General features: G+C 39.7%; 2 protein-coding genes across 2 annotated transcripts; both read right to left on the bottom strand.

Annotated features, from left to right (window-relative positions):
* Window positions 1-397: 397 nt before the first annotated feature.
* LOC115729707 (RING-H2 finger protein ATL78) lies at window positions 398-15,454 on the bottom strand. Its single transcript, XM_030660335.2, has 2 exons — window positions 15,309-15,454; window positions 398-1,388 (listed from the first exon to the last, which is right to left on the bottom strand). The coding sequence occupies exon 2, from the start codon at window positions 1,351-1,353 to the stop codon at window positions 658-660; it is 696 nt and encodes a 231-aa protein (XP_030516195.1). The 5' UTR covers window positions 1,354-1,388; window positions 15,309-15,454; the 3' UTR covers window positions 398-657.
* Window positions 14,097-15,295, bottom strand: LOC115750490 (RING-H2 finger protein ATL78-like). Its single transcript, XM_030687877.2, has one exon. It carries the CDS (start codon window positions 15,284-15,286, stop codon window positions 14,600-14,602), a length of 687 nt encoding a protein of 228 aa, XP_030543737.1. The 5' UTR covers window positions 15,287-15,295; the 3' UTR covers window positions 14,097-14,599.
* Window positions 15,455-16,847: the final 1,393 nt, after the last annotated feature.

Raw genomic sequence — 16,847 nt, 5'->3', positions numbered from 1 at the left:
AAATTGACATATAGGTGAACTATGTTTTCTTTGATAAACTCCTGCTTTTCCAATTGTGCAATTATTATTACCATGGCTTGCTATGTTGGCATTGGACTTTCGGGGAAATGGGGCATGGGGCCTTCAACTTAGGAAGTGGGATTGCACCCCTTCCCATCTATACTTACACGTAACCCTCTTAATTATAATAATAGGAAGTAATTTTTTTTTTTTTGCTCTTACCTTTATTAAAGGTTGGAGTTCAAAAGCACCAGCGGTTGCCTAAGTTTAATTGGCCTGGCTAGTCTCCAAGTGACTTTCCCTCCCAGAGTCCTCTAGCGGCCACTTTGACTTGCTTTTTCCATGCCTTGCCTCCCCCAGATAATTACAGCTTAAATTGAATGAAAGCAAGATTGGGGAGAGAAAAATGGAGCTCGATCGATTTCAAGCAGAATATGCTCTTAAACGTCGAAGAAGAACAAACAAAAGAAGCCATCATCTCAAACTCCTGTACATGGGAATCTAAAACAGCACTTTGATGGACACGCACTTATCTTGTCTGCTATTTCCCTAGTTGGGTTTTGTGACCCACCATTTTTGGCTAATATTCTCTACACCACAATGTCCAACTCCAACTACCATTTTCCTAACAAGAGATAACAACTACTATGGGCTTACCTAGCTAGCTAACCCGCGGTAATTGCGCACTGGCCCTTCCGGCTCTAGTGGCACGAGGGCAATCTGAATAGTTGCTGGAGCGAGCTGCAGCGGCGACGGTTCCGAAGTGCTCGCTTGAACGCTGTCACAGCCCACGATCTTCTGGCACGTCTCGATTAGGCAGTGCCTGCAGGTTGGGCACGAGGAGTGCGAGTTGAGCCACTTGTCAATGCACCGGACGTGGAACCCATGATGGCACTTGGGCAGGATCCGGACCCGGTCGTTGGCGGCGAATTCGGAGAGGCAGATTATGCACTCGGTGTCCAGCCCAGGCATCTTCAATTCCGGTGAGTAGTTCAAGACTGGGAAGGTCTTCAAGGCCTTCTTCTTCACCCCGGTGTTGGCTAGCCTAGCCGATGCGTTACGGCCATTCGTCTCCGAGGACACCAAACTAGAGCACCTCAGTGCACACCTGATGATGGAATTCAACCCTAGAGAGCAGATTAGGGCACACAATAGGACCGAGAGGACCATCACAACATTGGAGTCAAAGCTATTGTCACTAGGAGAGTAAGGTTCTTGACGGGCGCTACCGGCATATGATGGTGGAGTTGCCATGTTTGGCGTTTGGTGAAGAGGGCCATGCATGAGCAATCTTCTTGAGAAGTACAAGTCTTGAAAGAGAGAGTCATAGGAAGAGGAAGCAGGAGGAGTCATTTCTTTATGTGAAAAATAAGGAGGAGAGAGAGAGAGAGAGAGAGAGAGAGAGAGAGAGAGAGAGAGAGAGAGAGAGAGCGTGTGGATTGGGAGAGAGAGATTGGAATTTAGGTACAAGAATGGAGTATATATAGGGCACAGTATTGGGAAAGAAGGGTTTATGATTTTGCTGTACGGGAGCCACAAGGTGTTGGGACAATTATTTAACTTTTGACTATATACATATACATTTGGAGAATATTCCGAGGGTTTAGCCCGCACTAGGTTTTTTTCTTTTTAATTTTTTTGATCTTGGATCAATCTTTATCTATTTGAATCCTCCACTTTGCCACTTTCGAGGCTTGTAATGGGGCTTTCAAATCAAACCGGGTTCAAGTGCCAATGGGGACCCACTCCTTGAAGAAGGGGGCAGGAACCTTCTCACTCAAGCTCAAAAAGCACCATTTTCTCATTGCTATTACTCTACTTTGGTGGCTTAGAGAACTAACGATGATAAAAAGAAGCAAGAGTATGCTTATGTCATGCTTATGTCAATTCTGCCACTGTTGTTTGGCCAAGAATTTCTTCCTTTACCTGCACTGCCACTTCTTAAGGATGCATCCCTTTGCTTAACTAATCATTGACCATTTCGATTGCTAGGAATTCAAAAGAATAGTTTATAAAACTTTTTCACGAATTAACGCGACGCATCTCTATGAGATATTTGAAGATCAGTCTATTCTTAAAAAAAAAATTATAAATTATTTGTCACATCGCTGTGTTAATATCTTTTGCTAATTGGTTTTTGTGCTCCGTGGATATTGGGTCAGTCGTATGATTGGGGATGGATTGTAATGCGAAAAGTCATATCCTTTATGTTTCCTTCCACTTCTTATTAAGATTTTCCCATGCTACTGGTTCGATACTTAAACATCCTAATAAATAAATAAATCACGAGTCGATGGCCCATTGGATAGACCAAAGATATTTTTTGGTGTTTGATGAAAATTTCGCCATGAGAAAATCTTGATACGTCATCATAGTTATTGAGTTGAGGATTGCCATCATAGTGCGATGTGGCTGTGAAAACAACTCAATATGCATCATAACATAACTAGAACTCCCGCATTGAAAAATTCAAGTAATTGTTCAATACCATATCAATTCTTCAATGTAGGACTTCTTTAGCGCAACTCACGCATATATCCTAAAATAATTGATGACATATAGGTACTAATTAAGGCTTTTAAGTGAAAGTGAAAGTGAAAGTGAAAGTCGCCTCTGAAATTTTAAACAATTAACCATAATTTTGCAATAATAGTAAACTACAAGCACAAGCACAAGCACATACTTGTCTTTCACTCGGGGTGTGGCCATACATATGCTGATGCAAAGAGATCAAGTTTTTTTTTTCCCTTATCCTTACAAAAGAAAATTCACAAAACACTCACGAGTTGGTGGGAAGTGGTGGATTCTGACACATCCGATGTTATTGTTCAGTCGAATGCAGATGCCTATTGTCTACGAAATCAATCAATGTAGGACTAGCAAGTTGATTTGCTTTTCATATCCCAACCAGGATACTCCTTTCTACATCAAGCAGAGTCGGAGATTCATAATAAAAAGTGCAAAGCTCATATCCGTATCTACTTTCGTAAAAGAGAGATCTCTTTGTGCGAAGCTAAACCCCGCGCGAGACATACTAATGTCATCATCTCATCGACCAAATCTTAGGTTTAATGTTTGATCGATATTGTATCGTTTATCGCCGCCACTTGTTCCGTAGCTTTAGCTAATACCATTTGGATTGGGCGATCATACATACTATACGAATCACATAGAATTTTTCTCCTAGTGTGCATTACTCTTCTTGATACTTTTGGGGTTTTTTTTTTTCTGATTAACTAAGCAAATGACTACCCCTAAATGTTTGGAAACCCATCTTAAAATCCTCTCCAGTTACCAATTACATGTGATAATAGTCCATTTGCATACTTAACTAAAAAATCAACATCTCTTGACAATATAGTTTATGTGCTCTTTATATATATATATATATATGATATCCTTTCACTTATCAGCTTAAGATTTTGGACCGAGCTTTCTAATATGATATCGGTGTTAGGTTTTTTCCCTTTCGTGTGTGCGTCCACTGTTGATAGTCAAATTCCACGTGCTACTCCTATTTCGGTTGCACGTGAGAGGAGGTGGTGAAATGTCTCATGTTCCTTGACAATGAGATTTAAATGCTCTTTATATACATGTGATCTCCCTTCATGCAAGTCCTACATCAAGCTTGGATTTTTAAACTCAATTACCAAAGTGCCAATAAAAGAAATGAGTTAAGCGAACTCCTACGTTAACTTCATTCAATACTCGAACTACTCACACTAGACTCAAAAAAAAAAAAAAAAAAAAACACAATTGAGCTGAGGTCATGAAACGTATGTTGGGAGCACCGTAGAAGTTCGTTAACTTCACTTATGGACATTACTTAGGAAGAACTTAAATCCGAGCTTGTTAATATATCTATTTGAACAAATATTCACTCAAAAGCTTAAGTCTAGAGGTTATGAGCCAACTAGAATATATTAAATATTCAAAATTACACCAATTTTCTAACGTGAGATTTTTCTAACATAACTCACATGTTCATCTCAAGAACTTAGATTGCTTCTCGCATCTCTATATAAGTTCTCTTACTTTAATTATTAAATCATTTGGAGCCAAAAATCAAAAACCTTCGGCAGTACAACGTTGTAGTTCGATCTTTCTTTCCTTTTCTTTTTATCCGAGATTGCCCTCTCTGGACCACGCTGAATCAGAAACTCACGAAAGCAAGTGGGTCTAAAAAGTGATTTGACGAGAAGTAATTCTAATTAAGAAAGTCAATCTCTCCACCGTCCTCAGTAGGCGCTCGACTGTAAGGCACGAGCTTTTTCACTATGCATGAAGTTGCAAGTCTCAAGCTGTTGCTGCCGGTATCTCTTGTTCCAGCATGCTTGCACTTGTCCCATTAATTTACATCTTATCTTTATTCAAACTCCAATTATTCTGGCGATCAAAGCCAAGCAAATAGATTGCGATTAGATCTGATAATTATATGGTCCCCTCTTACTCTTTGTTATATTTTGAAACACAATATTAATCCATGTTGGGGAGTGGTTCATACTCCCCATCGACAGGAAGGCACGAGAATCACGCACCGACAAGGGTCGTAAGGAGGCAGCGCCCTCAGGATGTGAGAGGGCTTTTATAGTTTGAACAAGTATTTTATTTGTATTTTGGATTTGAGCCGAGAAATAGCTACTATTATATATAATCCCTTTCTCTTATAATTAAGAATTGTAACTGAAAGCTGAGATACGCTAATTATAGTGGTATCCTAAGTATGTTAAGCTAGATGTAACTCTAATTTAAGGGTGAATTAGGATAAACTTTGTATCTTGATTTTTCTTTCTCACTTTCACTCTCTATTTCTTTGTATTTGTGTGCTAAATCCTAACAATCCAATCTATGCACAACTTGCTTATTTTGCAATTTGGGATTCATAGAGATAGCCCCCGCTGTATATTTGTTTGCTCTCGATCCTATAGTGTTGCGCAGAACAAGCGATCGAACAATAAAATAGATAGAACAAGAAAATAAATCGGACACCAGATGTACGTAGTTCGGTCATAGAGACCTACGTCCACGGGGAGAGCAGCAACGAATTCCACTATAGATCAAGCGATACACGGAGATTACTAACCACACTCGAGTTACTCAAACACTCTCGGTGTTTCCCAAGCCCTAATTACAATCAAGAACGCACATGGTGTTTAGCTCCCAATTCCTCGCGAAATAATCTCGCAAAAGAAAAATAACACAAACCTTGATTCAAGATTTCTATTGGCTTCAACACTCAGAACTCGATGACGGAGAAAAATCCTCTATCAAGCGCTCGTATGTCGGCGCTTCAACGATCATCATCGGCCAAAACGTTCGCTTGCTATTATATATGCAAGCTGGACGCAAAACAACTTCTGCATGATAGAGTCCGTATTTGAACAAGTCCTTATCCTTTCTTGACCGAGTCAATAATCCCCAAATCAAAGTCCACTTGGACTTTCTATTGAAAAACCACAGAATCAAAAACCAAATGCAAGACTGCATCGTATAAAGTCCGTTGCCAAATCCAACAAGAATATATCCTTTTCGTTTTGGTTTAGATTCTCTTGATTTTGTACATCCACAGAAGTTCGGCCTTTATTTTTTTTCCGCAATTCATATGTTCATTTTAGGATCAAACTCGAAACATATTTTAACAATCTCCACCTTGGCTCGACGTTTGAGCCAAATCACAATCGCTTCGCTAGTAACCGAACTCAACCACTACTACTCTCCCAATAGCCCCAATGGGCTTAACCGCCATAGATATTATCCAAGTCCAAGCTGCGCTTGAACTTCGCCATAACCGTGGACCTCATCAGAATACCAAGTGAACATGCACCTTTAACTGCTCTACAAGGACATTCCGACACAAGCTTCTTAATCGCAGATAAAACAAAACCACCGTTGCATCCACATCTGTCGGGAGATCGAACACGTACCTTATCAATATTAGCGATTACAGCAACCGTTGGTTTTACAAGCTCCACCTCGCTACAAGCATCATCTGTGTCGATTCTTGCGCTAGTATCTGCTACCTCGGGAGTTTCTGGTTGCAACTCCACCTCAAGCCGAACACCGTCCGGATCCGTATTAACACCGCCACAAACACTCCTAGCATGAAGTGCTGGAGACTCGTCAAAGGTAAATTTTTTGCTGCGAACAGGTGAATTTATATTCGAGCACCACAACCGACAACCCCGCTCACCTTGTGCATAGCCATGGAATATGCACCTTGCCCTCACATCGAGCTTACCATCACTTACTCGATAATAACACGGGTAATCAAACATTCTAAAAGTAGAATAATCAGCAACGTTACCCGACCACACTTCTTCGGGAGTCCGATATCCGATCGCAATCGATGGAGATCTATTCATCGGGTAGCTCGTCATACTAAGCGCATCCGCTAGAATTCTTCTAGCCATACCAGCACTAGAGATCATTTTATGGGCTATCCCTAGTAATGTTCCGCTCATCAATTCCGCAACCTGTTGTGGTCTACTAGCACTAGTGCGGTGTTTCACTATGCCCTTTATCATGCAGAATTTATTTACCAGCTTCGAGCGGAACTCCATGCTACTGTCGGTTCGCACATGCTTGATCGACTTACCAGCCTCCGTCTCAATCAAAGCTCTCGATCGCGTATTCCCGACAACAACATCAAACTTGTGCTTCGGCATAGTCACCGAAGTCTTCCTCGAGCAATCGTTAGACACTCGAACGGATACCGACGTCTCCGGAGCGAAACCTATTAATGTCTCACCTTGAAGTTCATATAGGCTTCCATACTTGATTCCTTTCATTATGACTAGGGTACCTCGAACAATCTTCAGAACTCCACCTTGTGAAGAATACACGCATCCAACTAAATCTAGAGCACTCAAGGAAATTAAGTTCTTTTTCAATTCTGGAACATGTCTTACTCCGGTCAATGTCTTCACAATACCATCATGCATCCTGATTTTAACATCACCAACACCCGCAACATCGTATTCAGTATTGTTCCCCAACCGCACTTTACTACTATCCATGCACCGATAAGTAGCAAACTAGTTCCTATTTGGTGTAGCATGAAAAGAACAACCAGAATCCATAATCCATTCGTCAAATGACGAATGCTCGATGTAAGACAAGACCCTATCGACACCATCGGAATCATCGGCTACAGCTGCAACATCATCCGCCGATTCAACTCTAATTCACTTGCCCGTTTCGTTTTTCAGCTTTAAGCAATTCCTTTTAAGATGCCCTCTCTTGCCACAATTCCAACAGACAGCACCACCGGTCCTAGATCGACTACGTCTATTTGAGTTCGTACTACTTCTATTACCACGAGTATCGGTTCTTCCTCTATTTTCACCTACTAAAGCGGTAGATACATATTCGCCAGATTCTCTTCTAGGGATGTCCTCGCTCATAATCAAATCTCGAATACCATCAAACGTCAAACTTGTTGACCCGGAGGAATTACTAACAGCGATAAATGTAGTATTCCAGCTATCGTGCAATGAAGATAATAGAATCAAAGCACATACCTCATCTTCAAAGTCAATATCAACTGAACTCAATTGACTAACGATCACATTGAATTCATTGATATGATTAGCAAATGACGCACCTTCGCTCATCTTCAAATTAAACAGACGTCACATCAAATAGACCTTGTTGATCGCAGAGGGCTTCTCGTATATATCCGACATGGTTTTCATCAAACCCGCAGTGGTCTTCTCTTTGACGATGTTAAACGCGACGTTACGAGCTAACGTCGCTCGAATAACACTCGGCGCTCGTCTATCCAGCAATTCCCAATCAACTTGCTTCATCATCTCTGGTTTCTCCCCGGACGGGGGCAAGTGCAGCTTCATCCGATATAGATAGTCTTCAATCTGCATCTTCCAGAAACCAAAGTCCTTCCCCTCAAATCTGTCGATTTTCACTTTTGCTTCTTCTGTCGCCATCGATTTGCTTCAACTTGACAAACCTGGCTCTGATACCAATTGTTGCGCGAAACAAGCGATCGAACAATAAAATAGACAGAATAAGAAAATAAATCGGACACCGGATGTACGTGGTTCGGTCGTAGAGACATACATCCACGGGGAGAGCAGCAACGAATTCCACTATAGATCAAGCGATACACGGAGATTACTAACCACACTCGAGTTACTCAAACACTCTCGGTGTTTCCCAAGCCCTAATTACAACCAAGAACGCATACGGTGTTTAGCCCCCAATTTCTCGCGAAATAATCTCGCAAAAGAAAAATAACACAAACCTTGATTCAAGATTTCTATTGGCTTCAACACTCAGAACTCGATGACGGAGAAAAATCCTCTATCAAGCGCTCGTACGTCGGCGCTTCAACGATCATCATCGGCCAAGACGTTCGCTTGCTATTATATATGCAAGCTGGACGCAAAACAACTTCTGCATGATAGAGTCCGTATCTTTTTTTTCTTCTTTCTTTATCCTTTCCTTTTATTTGAACAAGTCCTTATCCTTTCTTGACCGAGTCAATAATCCCCAAATCAAAGTCCACTTGGACTTTCTATTGAAAAACCACAGAATCAAAAACCAAATGCAAGACTGCATCGTATAAAGTTTGTTGCCAAATCCAACAAGAATATATCCTTTTCGTTTTGGTTTAGATTCTCTTGATTTTGTACATCCACAGAAGTTCGGCCTTTATTTTTTTTTCGCAATTCATATGTTCGTTTTAGAATCAAACTCGAGACATATTTTAACATATAGCCACCAAATCTCTTTGTCTCAATTTGAGAGAAAAAAGAGAAATCTTGGCTGGTAATAATTAAAGTCAGTATTGTAGCTATTAAAGGGTTGATTTGAGTCGTTTTGCGCTTTCTTGCCGCAAATCCCTGCACTGAGTACCCTCCATGCAAAACACAAAATAGCTAATTAAAACAAGAGCTAAAGTGGCCGAAATGGATATGATGGATTAAGAGAAAAAGTTGCTGAGTACAGTCAGGACACCAAGTGGGGGACACTTGTTTGATAAAAAATAATGAACTTTTATTTATTTATTTAAGGAAATCGAAGATAGGCTAAGCTTAAAGACATGCTGTTTCCATTAAATGAAAAATAAAGAAATAATGACATTGTTAACTACTACAGAAGTAGCACTACTGGGATGCATATCTAGATGTGGGTTGGATTTCACTAGGAAACATCCGTCCTGTTGCTAACAAGGGACCACAAGAAGTAGAGAGATTGATCCACTTGTTTGGACACTTTGTTAAATCCAATGTGAAGCACGTGTTATTGCTCAACTGGGGCAGTTTTTGTTGCACTTATTAATTAGTCGCAAGAAAGATTATGATGCTGATTCGATGGCATTTTGATCTGTGAAAGTGACTCCAGCTAGTGAGGAGAAATTCAGCCAAAGCAAGGGAATGGAAGTAGGTAGCCCTTGGGATGTTTTTGGTGACTCTTGAGCTAGGGTTTCTCTCCTGAGCCTATACATTCTGCTTCAAAAGACTTGTAGAAATAGGAGACCACTGATTCGGCTCAAAACATATTTTGCCGTATAAAACTTTAGCACAATTCAATTAAGGATTTATCGGCACCAGAAAATGACTAACTTTTCGTTGTTAGTGAAAACAGAAAGTCATTAATGAACAGAACAATCGACGACACCCAACGTGGAAAAGCTATTGGCGAGAGCTTTCATTAAGACTTAGGAAGTTGCTCGACGAAGTCATTGATAACGAGCAATCGACTCAAAAGCATAACAGTTGGGTGTTTATGTTTATTGATGTCATTTTATGATTTTTATAACTTATTGTAGATAAGCGATGCTATATGATATGAGATTGTGTGGCTTCTTGTAACTGCTTACAGGATTAGGAGTTACTTTATTCAAATTTAGTAACCATCGTATGTGACCTTTTTAAAATGGTTATAAACAACCTAAGTGAATTCATTGTAAAAGGTTCCTAATAATCAATTAAAGAACTCAACGTTCTTTTGAAAAGTTATTTCATCTTTACTTTTCTACATTTGACATCGCTTGCAATGATTGTTTCTAGTGTCGTACTTTTAAATTCCTTGTTATGTACTTTTCAATCCGAAATCAATAAATATCCCTTTGCAATCTTTGTCGATTCATGCCAATCCATGTACTCTTGAAGGATGTTTCCTCATCTTTTGTGACATATTTTTTGGGCACGCATGATGTGACACATGTTGTTGATTTGAGGAGACTACAATGGCAAGAACTAGAGATCAATAAGAGTTTGACATTGGTAACCAAGTTGTTGCACATTCCGAATCTTCAGCCATTTTGAGAATGACAAAAGGAAATCGATGCGAAGAAGTTGTTCTTTCAAGGCAGTGACTGAAGATCAGTGAAGGGAAGTTGCTCTAAATTCCCCTATATTATCAACCATGAGAAGATTGCCCGGAGAACAACGTAATGACCTGGCTAACTACATTATAAGTCACATGTCAATTAGGGCACATATCATAACCATTCTGTTTTTTCGTTTTTATTTTTTATTTTTCTGTTCCCGGGAACAGGTTTGGAACAAAAGTCCAGTCGATAATGCAATTTCATTTTTCTATTTCCGGAACAAATTTTTAGTCCAGAAATAGCTTTGGAATAGAAATGAGAAATATAAATTTTTTACTTTTCTATTTCCGGAACAGAAATAAGAATTCTTCTCCTTGCCTACTCTTTCTTTTCGTGCTCGATCTTCCTCTCTCTTGCATCCTTATCACCTTACGTCGGTCGCCATCCATTGGTCCGCTGGTCGCCGTCCTCTATCAGCCTATCGCTGGCCGTCATCCTCCGTTCTCTTATTGCCGATCTCTCGTTGCTGATTGCCGTCCGAGACTCGGCAGTCGGCCGACAACTGTAGAAATTTTATGCTATTAAAACAAATTTCTATTCCGAGTACAAAAATTGTCATTGTTAAACATGTTTCTCTACTTAAAAACTCGTCTAGGAAATAGAAATAGAAAAATCTATTTCTGGTTAGAAATAACTCTTAGGAACAGAATGGTTATCGATCGCGCCGTTAAGATCAAACCAATGATCGTCAATGTTGATCGATGCCCTATGAAGGCATGATCATCCAATCAGCCACTACCACTCAAGACAAATCTAGAGGTAATAGGGTTCGTTTCTAGTCTCTCTCCATTAATTGATGTTAATAATGTTGGTCAGAGTAGTCAACCCCCTATAAGAAATATGCAAAGGCCCGAGTCTTCTGATCAATGCTACAATAAAAGAAATACTCAAATTTATGTTGGTCAATATAATCAAAACGGAATTAACAATGTGATAAATCAAAATAGCCGGCAAAATTGACTAATGCCAAATGTAGCAAAATAGAAGACCAATTGGTGTACCTGTGCCAATGAATTGGGAAAATATACCTTATAGGCTGAAATGCCGATTAAAATTATCATTGACTATCTGACAAGGCCATCACTGCCTAGAGGGCAGAATGGCCAACGAAATCTACAATTGATCGTAGCATAGTTTGCCGAAGAAGTTCGACGACGATTAGGATAGGTAGGGGTATTATCATACTTGTTTACGGGAAAGCACATCCGGAATAGGTCGATGATCAACCTTTTCCAAGAGGCTTTAAAATCCGAGACTTTGCCATTTTGACAGGAGAAAATGAGCAATCGACCATCGATCACATTCATTGATTTATAGTCCAATGTGGGGAAGCAGGGACAAAAGAGTTTTTAAGACTTAGGTTTATTTTGCCTTCGTCGAAAATTGCTTTCACTTGGTATACTAACTTACTACCCAATTCTATAGGTAATTAGGCTGATGTGAAAAGACAATTCCATTCTCAATCTTATAGAACAATACTTGGGATATCAATTGCAGATTTGATTAGACTTTAACAATACAATAATGAGTTAGTCGACTACCGTGGCCCCAGGCAAAGCCGAATCTGGGCTCGACCTCCCGATCTAGGCTCACCCCCAACTTCACCTTGCTGATCCTTGACTCTACAAATTCTTTATAGAACGCATTTAGATCTTCCTCCCGTTGAAGAACACTCCTCTAGCATACTTTGATATTGACAAAACTGTCCTGTAGTTTTTGAATTTGGTAATTTAGCGTATATTGTCTTAGGTAATACACATGAATGGAGAAGCTTATATTAATCTTTATTGGAGTTCGGACTCAAGTCAGAATTATCGCATATCTTCTTCCGAAGAAGTCGAATCCTTTATTTAGATTAAGTGAAGCGTCGTTTATGTAGATCTAACTATACCTTTGTACGAAGACTTATATGCGAGCAAGAACAAGTACTTTATTAAGCTCGAATTCAGTGTTCTATCTATTCAAACGTTGGAGACCGATCGATATGTGGGAATATGTTAAGTCTCAGAAACTGTCTCTATATGAAGACCCACATATGACTTATGCCATATAAGGCTGTAGATTTCTTTTAAAGGAAGTTTGTAATCTTTGACTTATAAGATAGCTCTACAAAGGATAGTTGAATATATTCCTTGGAGATTACCTTTCTAGAGACGAGACAACTTTCACATACGAAGGACTCCACTTATGGAAATTGAATATTGAGTTGTGTGGGCAACTGAATCCAAGGAGTTCATATTCAACACTAACGGTCATCAAATGTCTCTAGAGACAATCTCGTTTAATCAAGATTGATGGCGTCCAATCAACGATTGAAAAGTGTTCCTTTGAAGACTTGTCCAACGGTTAATTTGGGGGTGAAGGAGTATAAAAGGGGATCTATGGTGCTGTTATGAGTGTGCGATCATAATCAACAATTCCAAAATGCTAGAGTAATTCAGTTTCTACATACTTGCCTACGTGAACTTTATACTTCGATATTTGAGAGTCTTTGTAAGAGTGTGAGAGTGGACATAGGCTTGATTTAAGCCGAATCACTATAATTATCGTGTGCAATTTTCTCTATCCCTAAACTCTTTATTCTTCTGTGTTTTGATAGAATATTGCATATCGATTTTCGGAATCATAAACTGGATACCATTTTGAAATCTTGTGATATCTGACTTGATTCTTTTAAATTCTAATATTTCAAGTCAAATTCGTTTAAAATTACCTATTCACCCCCTTAGGTGATATTACTAGATACAACACCTCCTCGGATGGAGAGACTTCATCGAGGTTGAAGTAGTGGTGCTCGAACTCCTAGCGTACATGGAAATTTATCCAATCCAGATTAATTTGCAAGACGGAAGAGGATTGTGCTTACGATTTGGGTAGTCGCAGATTCGGTCGAAGATTCAACCCGGTGCTCTCCACTCGCGCTTTCTTTGAGGGCCAAGTTACGGTTCGGAGATGACTGCAGATTTGGGTCCATTGAAGTGGAGGCGATGCTTAGATTGAGGGGTTTGAAGCTTGTGTGCAATGAATTCGATTTGAAGGAGGGTGTGACTATCATTTAAGAGAAAGTGATTAACAGGAATCCATTATCCTGAGAAGGATTAGGGCACAAGATGCGAAGTGCAAAGGCGGATTAGAGAGCGATTACTAAGGAGTGGCGGAATCGAATCAGGTGATGTCAGAGTCATTGAAGTTGTCCTCGACGGAGTTGAAGAAATTGGCGTCCGCGAGCTTGTTGTCAACTAAGAAGACGCCCTCGCTCGAAGATATCGAGCGGATCGACGTCGTCGACGTCCATTGCCACTGTCATGCCCCGATCTTCAAGCTCTGCGAAGTGTTCCGTGGTCTTTTGATTGAATGAATGTTCTTGATAAGATATCAAACATACTTCGTGGACTATATCTTTACGATAACATAATTGTATGCCCCACTAATCTCGCGGGTGCTAAGCATTTTTTATTTTGTTTTTGGATTAAGTGCCTTTCTCATTCATTCATTCCCTCATATTCGCATAAAGCAAGGAAATAATTAGACGTCTCCTCAACTTAAGGACACTACCCCAGTGTGAAGATTTTGCGTAGCAGACTTGTCATGCTCCTTTTTATTTTTAATTTTTTGGGCCGTTAGACTTTTGCATATTTTAATAAAAGGGAAGAAAAGGAGAAAAAAGGGAACGCTTACTTGTCATCAAAATTTAACGTTGAGAACAGAAAAATATAAAACCCTAGCTCTCGATTAGGACAGGAAATCACGAATTCTTTTACATCCTTTGCCTTATTTAAAAAGAAGACCAACTGCATCTACATGAGCATGTTAATTCCCATTAAGTACTTGATCTTGGAGTGAAGAGCTCTTCTAGGGACCCTAAATCAAGTTCTCCATTCGATTATAGAGAGAATGCAAAATCGTGCATATGAAAAATCGAAACCGTACGATTGTCTAGTGATCGACTGTCAAAAACGATTGGAAATGGTTTAGGATTTGATTGTCCAAAAGAAGAAGAAGAAAGATTAGGACTGATGATCACAGCGTCTAGGTTTCCTATTACACTTGCCCTGATTTTGTAAAAGGATTATTGTTCTTTGTTTTTTCCTGATGCACTGGGGAATCTAAAGTAGCGCTTTGATGAACACACACACTTATCTTGTTGGGTTTTCTGACCCACCATTTTGGCTAATAAACACCACAATGTCCAACTTCAACTACCATTTTCCTAGCAACACATATAAACTTTCTGAGCTTACCTAGCTAGCTAAACCCGCGACAATCGCGCACCGGCCCTTCTGGCTCTAGTGGCATGAGGGTAATTTGGATAGCCTGAGCAGGAGATGATGGTGAGGGTCCTGAAGTGCTCGCTTGAGTGCTACCGCAACCCACGATCTTCTGGCACGTCTCGATCAGGCAGTGCCTACAGGTCGGGCAGGAGGAGTGCGAGTTGAGCCACTTGTCGATGCATTGGACGTGGAACGCGTGGTGGCACTTGGGAAGGATCCGGACCAGGTCGTTGGTGGCGAATTCGGACAGGCAAATTATGCATTCGGCGTCCAACCCAGGCAACTTCAATTCCGCCGTGTAGTTTAGGACAGGGAAGGTCTTCAAGGCCTTCCTCTTCACCCCGGTGTTGGCTAGCCTAGCTGACGCATTATGGCCACTGGTCTCCGAGGGCACCAAGCTAGAGCACCTTAGTGCGCACCTGATGATGGAATTCAACCCTAGAGAGCAAATTAGGGCACACAAAAGGACTGAGAGGACCATCACAACATTGGAGTCAAAGCTGTTGTCACTAGGATAGTAAGGCTCTTCATGGGTGCTGCTAACATATGATGGTGGAGTTGCCATGTTTGGTGTTTGGTGAAAAGGGCCTTGTAGGAGCAGTCTTCTTGAGAAGTATAAGTCTTGAAAGAGAGAGCCATACGAAGAGGAAGCAGGAGTCATTTCTTTTTGTGAAAATAAGGGATTGGAATTTGGGTGCAAGAATGGAGTATATATAGGGGAAAGTGTCAAGTGGGGTTTGAAATTTGCTTTTTGGGAGCCATGGAGTGTTGGGACAATTATTTAATTTTTGACAATGATTATTTATTTTGAGGACATTCCGAAGGTTTAGCCCGCACTAGTTTATCTTCAAAATGTATTGACTTCCCTGCAATCGATAAGTTTCAAGGTGATTTCAAGAACCCACTTAAGAAAGATTATAAGCTCTCCACCAGGTAAGGCAGATGTCCTGCCTCACTTAGAATTGCAGTGAAACCTGCAATTTTGGCCGGATTGTGACTCAAGTACTTATATGCTCTTTACAGTCTTCACATCAGGAGAGAGAACCCATTATAGCATCATACGATTCTTAGCTTATTATTTTTTATTTTTTATTTTTGCCTAAGTGTATTGAAAGCCCTAGACTTTTCATGAAAGGGCAATTGGGTATTAAAACTTCTAAAAAGTGTAATAAGTCATAAAACTTATCACAAAAGTACAATTAAGTTATAAAACGTTTAAAAAGTGCAATCAAATCCTAAAACTTATCAAGTTTGTATAATCAAGTCCTAAAACATGTCAAGTTGGTATAATCAATTCCTAAAACTTATTAGTATTTTTTGAGTGTCAAGTCGGACAAAGTTAATGAAAGTACTTGATTGCATCAAGTTGATAAGTTTTAGGACTTGATTGCACTTTTTAAAAGTTTTAAGACTCAATTGCACTTTTGTGATACATTTTAATACTTCATTGCACTTTTTTAAAAAATTAAGACTCAATTACACCGATAAGTTTTAGAACTTTCGATATGCTTTTCCCTTTTTTTTTTTTTTTTTTTTTTTGAGTTTTTAGATAAGTGACTCGTGCCACCTGAATGGGAGGTATTAGCACTTTCCTCTTTTAGTAATTTGTATACCCTAGTACTAAGAAGAATCAAGAGAGCGACACAGTAAATGATTAACCATATTTGTGCAATAATACTAAATATCAAGATCTTATTTATATTTCACGTAAGTTGGTGGGAAGTAGTGGATTCAGACAATTCCGAGATTATTGTTGAGTTGAATGAAGATGCACATTGCCTAGGAAATCAATGTAGGGTAGGGCTAGCAAGTTGTTTGTTTTTATTATATCCCAACTAGGATGCTCCTTTCTACATCAAGCAGAGTCGGAGATTCATAATAAAAAGTGTTCTTATCCATATCTACTTTTGTGAAAAGAGAGATCTCTTTATTTAAAATTAAACACCGCGCATGACATGCTAATATCATGTCAATCTTAGATCTAGTTTTGATTGATGTCATATCATATATCGCTGGCGCTCGTTCCGAAGTTTTAGCAAATGCCAGTACTGATAGTACCAAATGTAGCTAGATGCTATAAACGTTACATAGAATTTTTCTCCGTCTTCATTAGTTTTCTTGATACTTTTGGGGTCTTTATTCATTAATTAAACAAATGGCTATCCCCAAATATTTGGAAACCCACCCAACTCGAAATCCTCTCCAGTTACCATTTACGTGCG

The sequence above is a fragment of the Rhodamnia argentea genome, chromosome 11 (genome assembly GCF_020921035.1).
Source record: "Rhodamnia argentea isolate NSW1041297 chromosome 11, ASM2092103v1, whole genome shotgun sequence".
Classification (NCBI taxonomy): Eukaryota; Viridiplantae; Streptophyta; class Magnoliopsida; order Myrtales; family Myrtaceae; genus Rhodamnia; species Rhodamnia argentea.
This window is presented reverse-complemented; position numbering and strand designations above follow the sequence as displayed.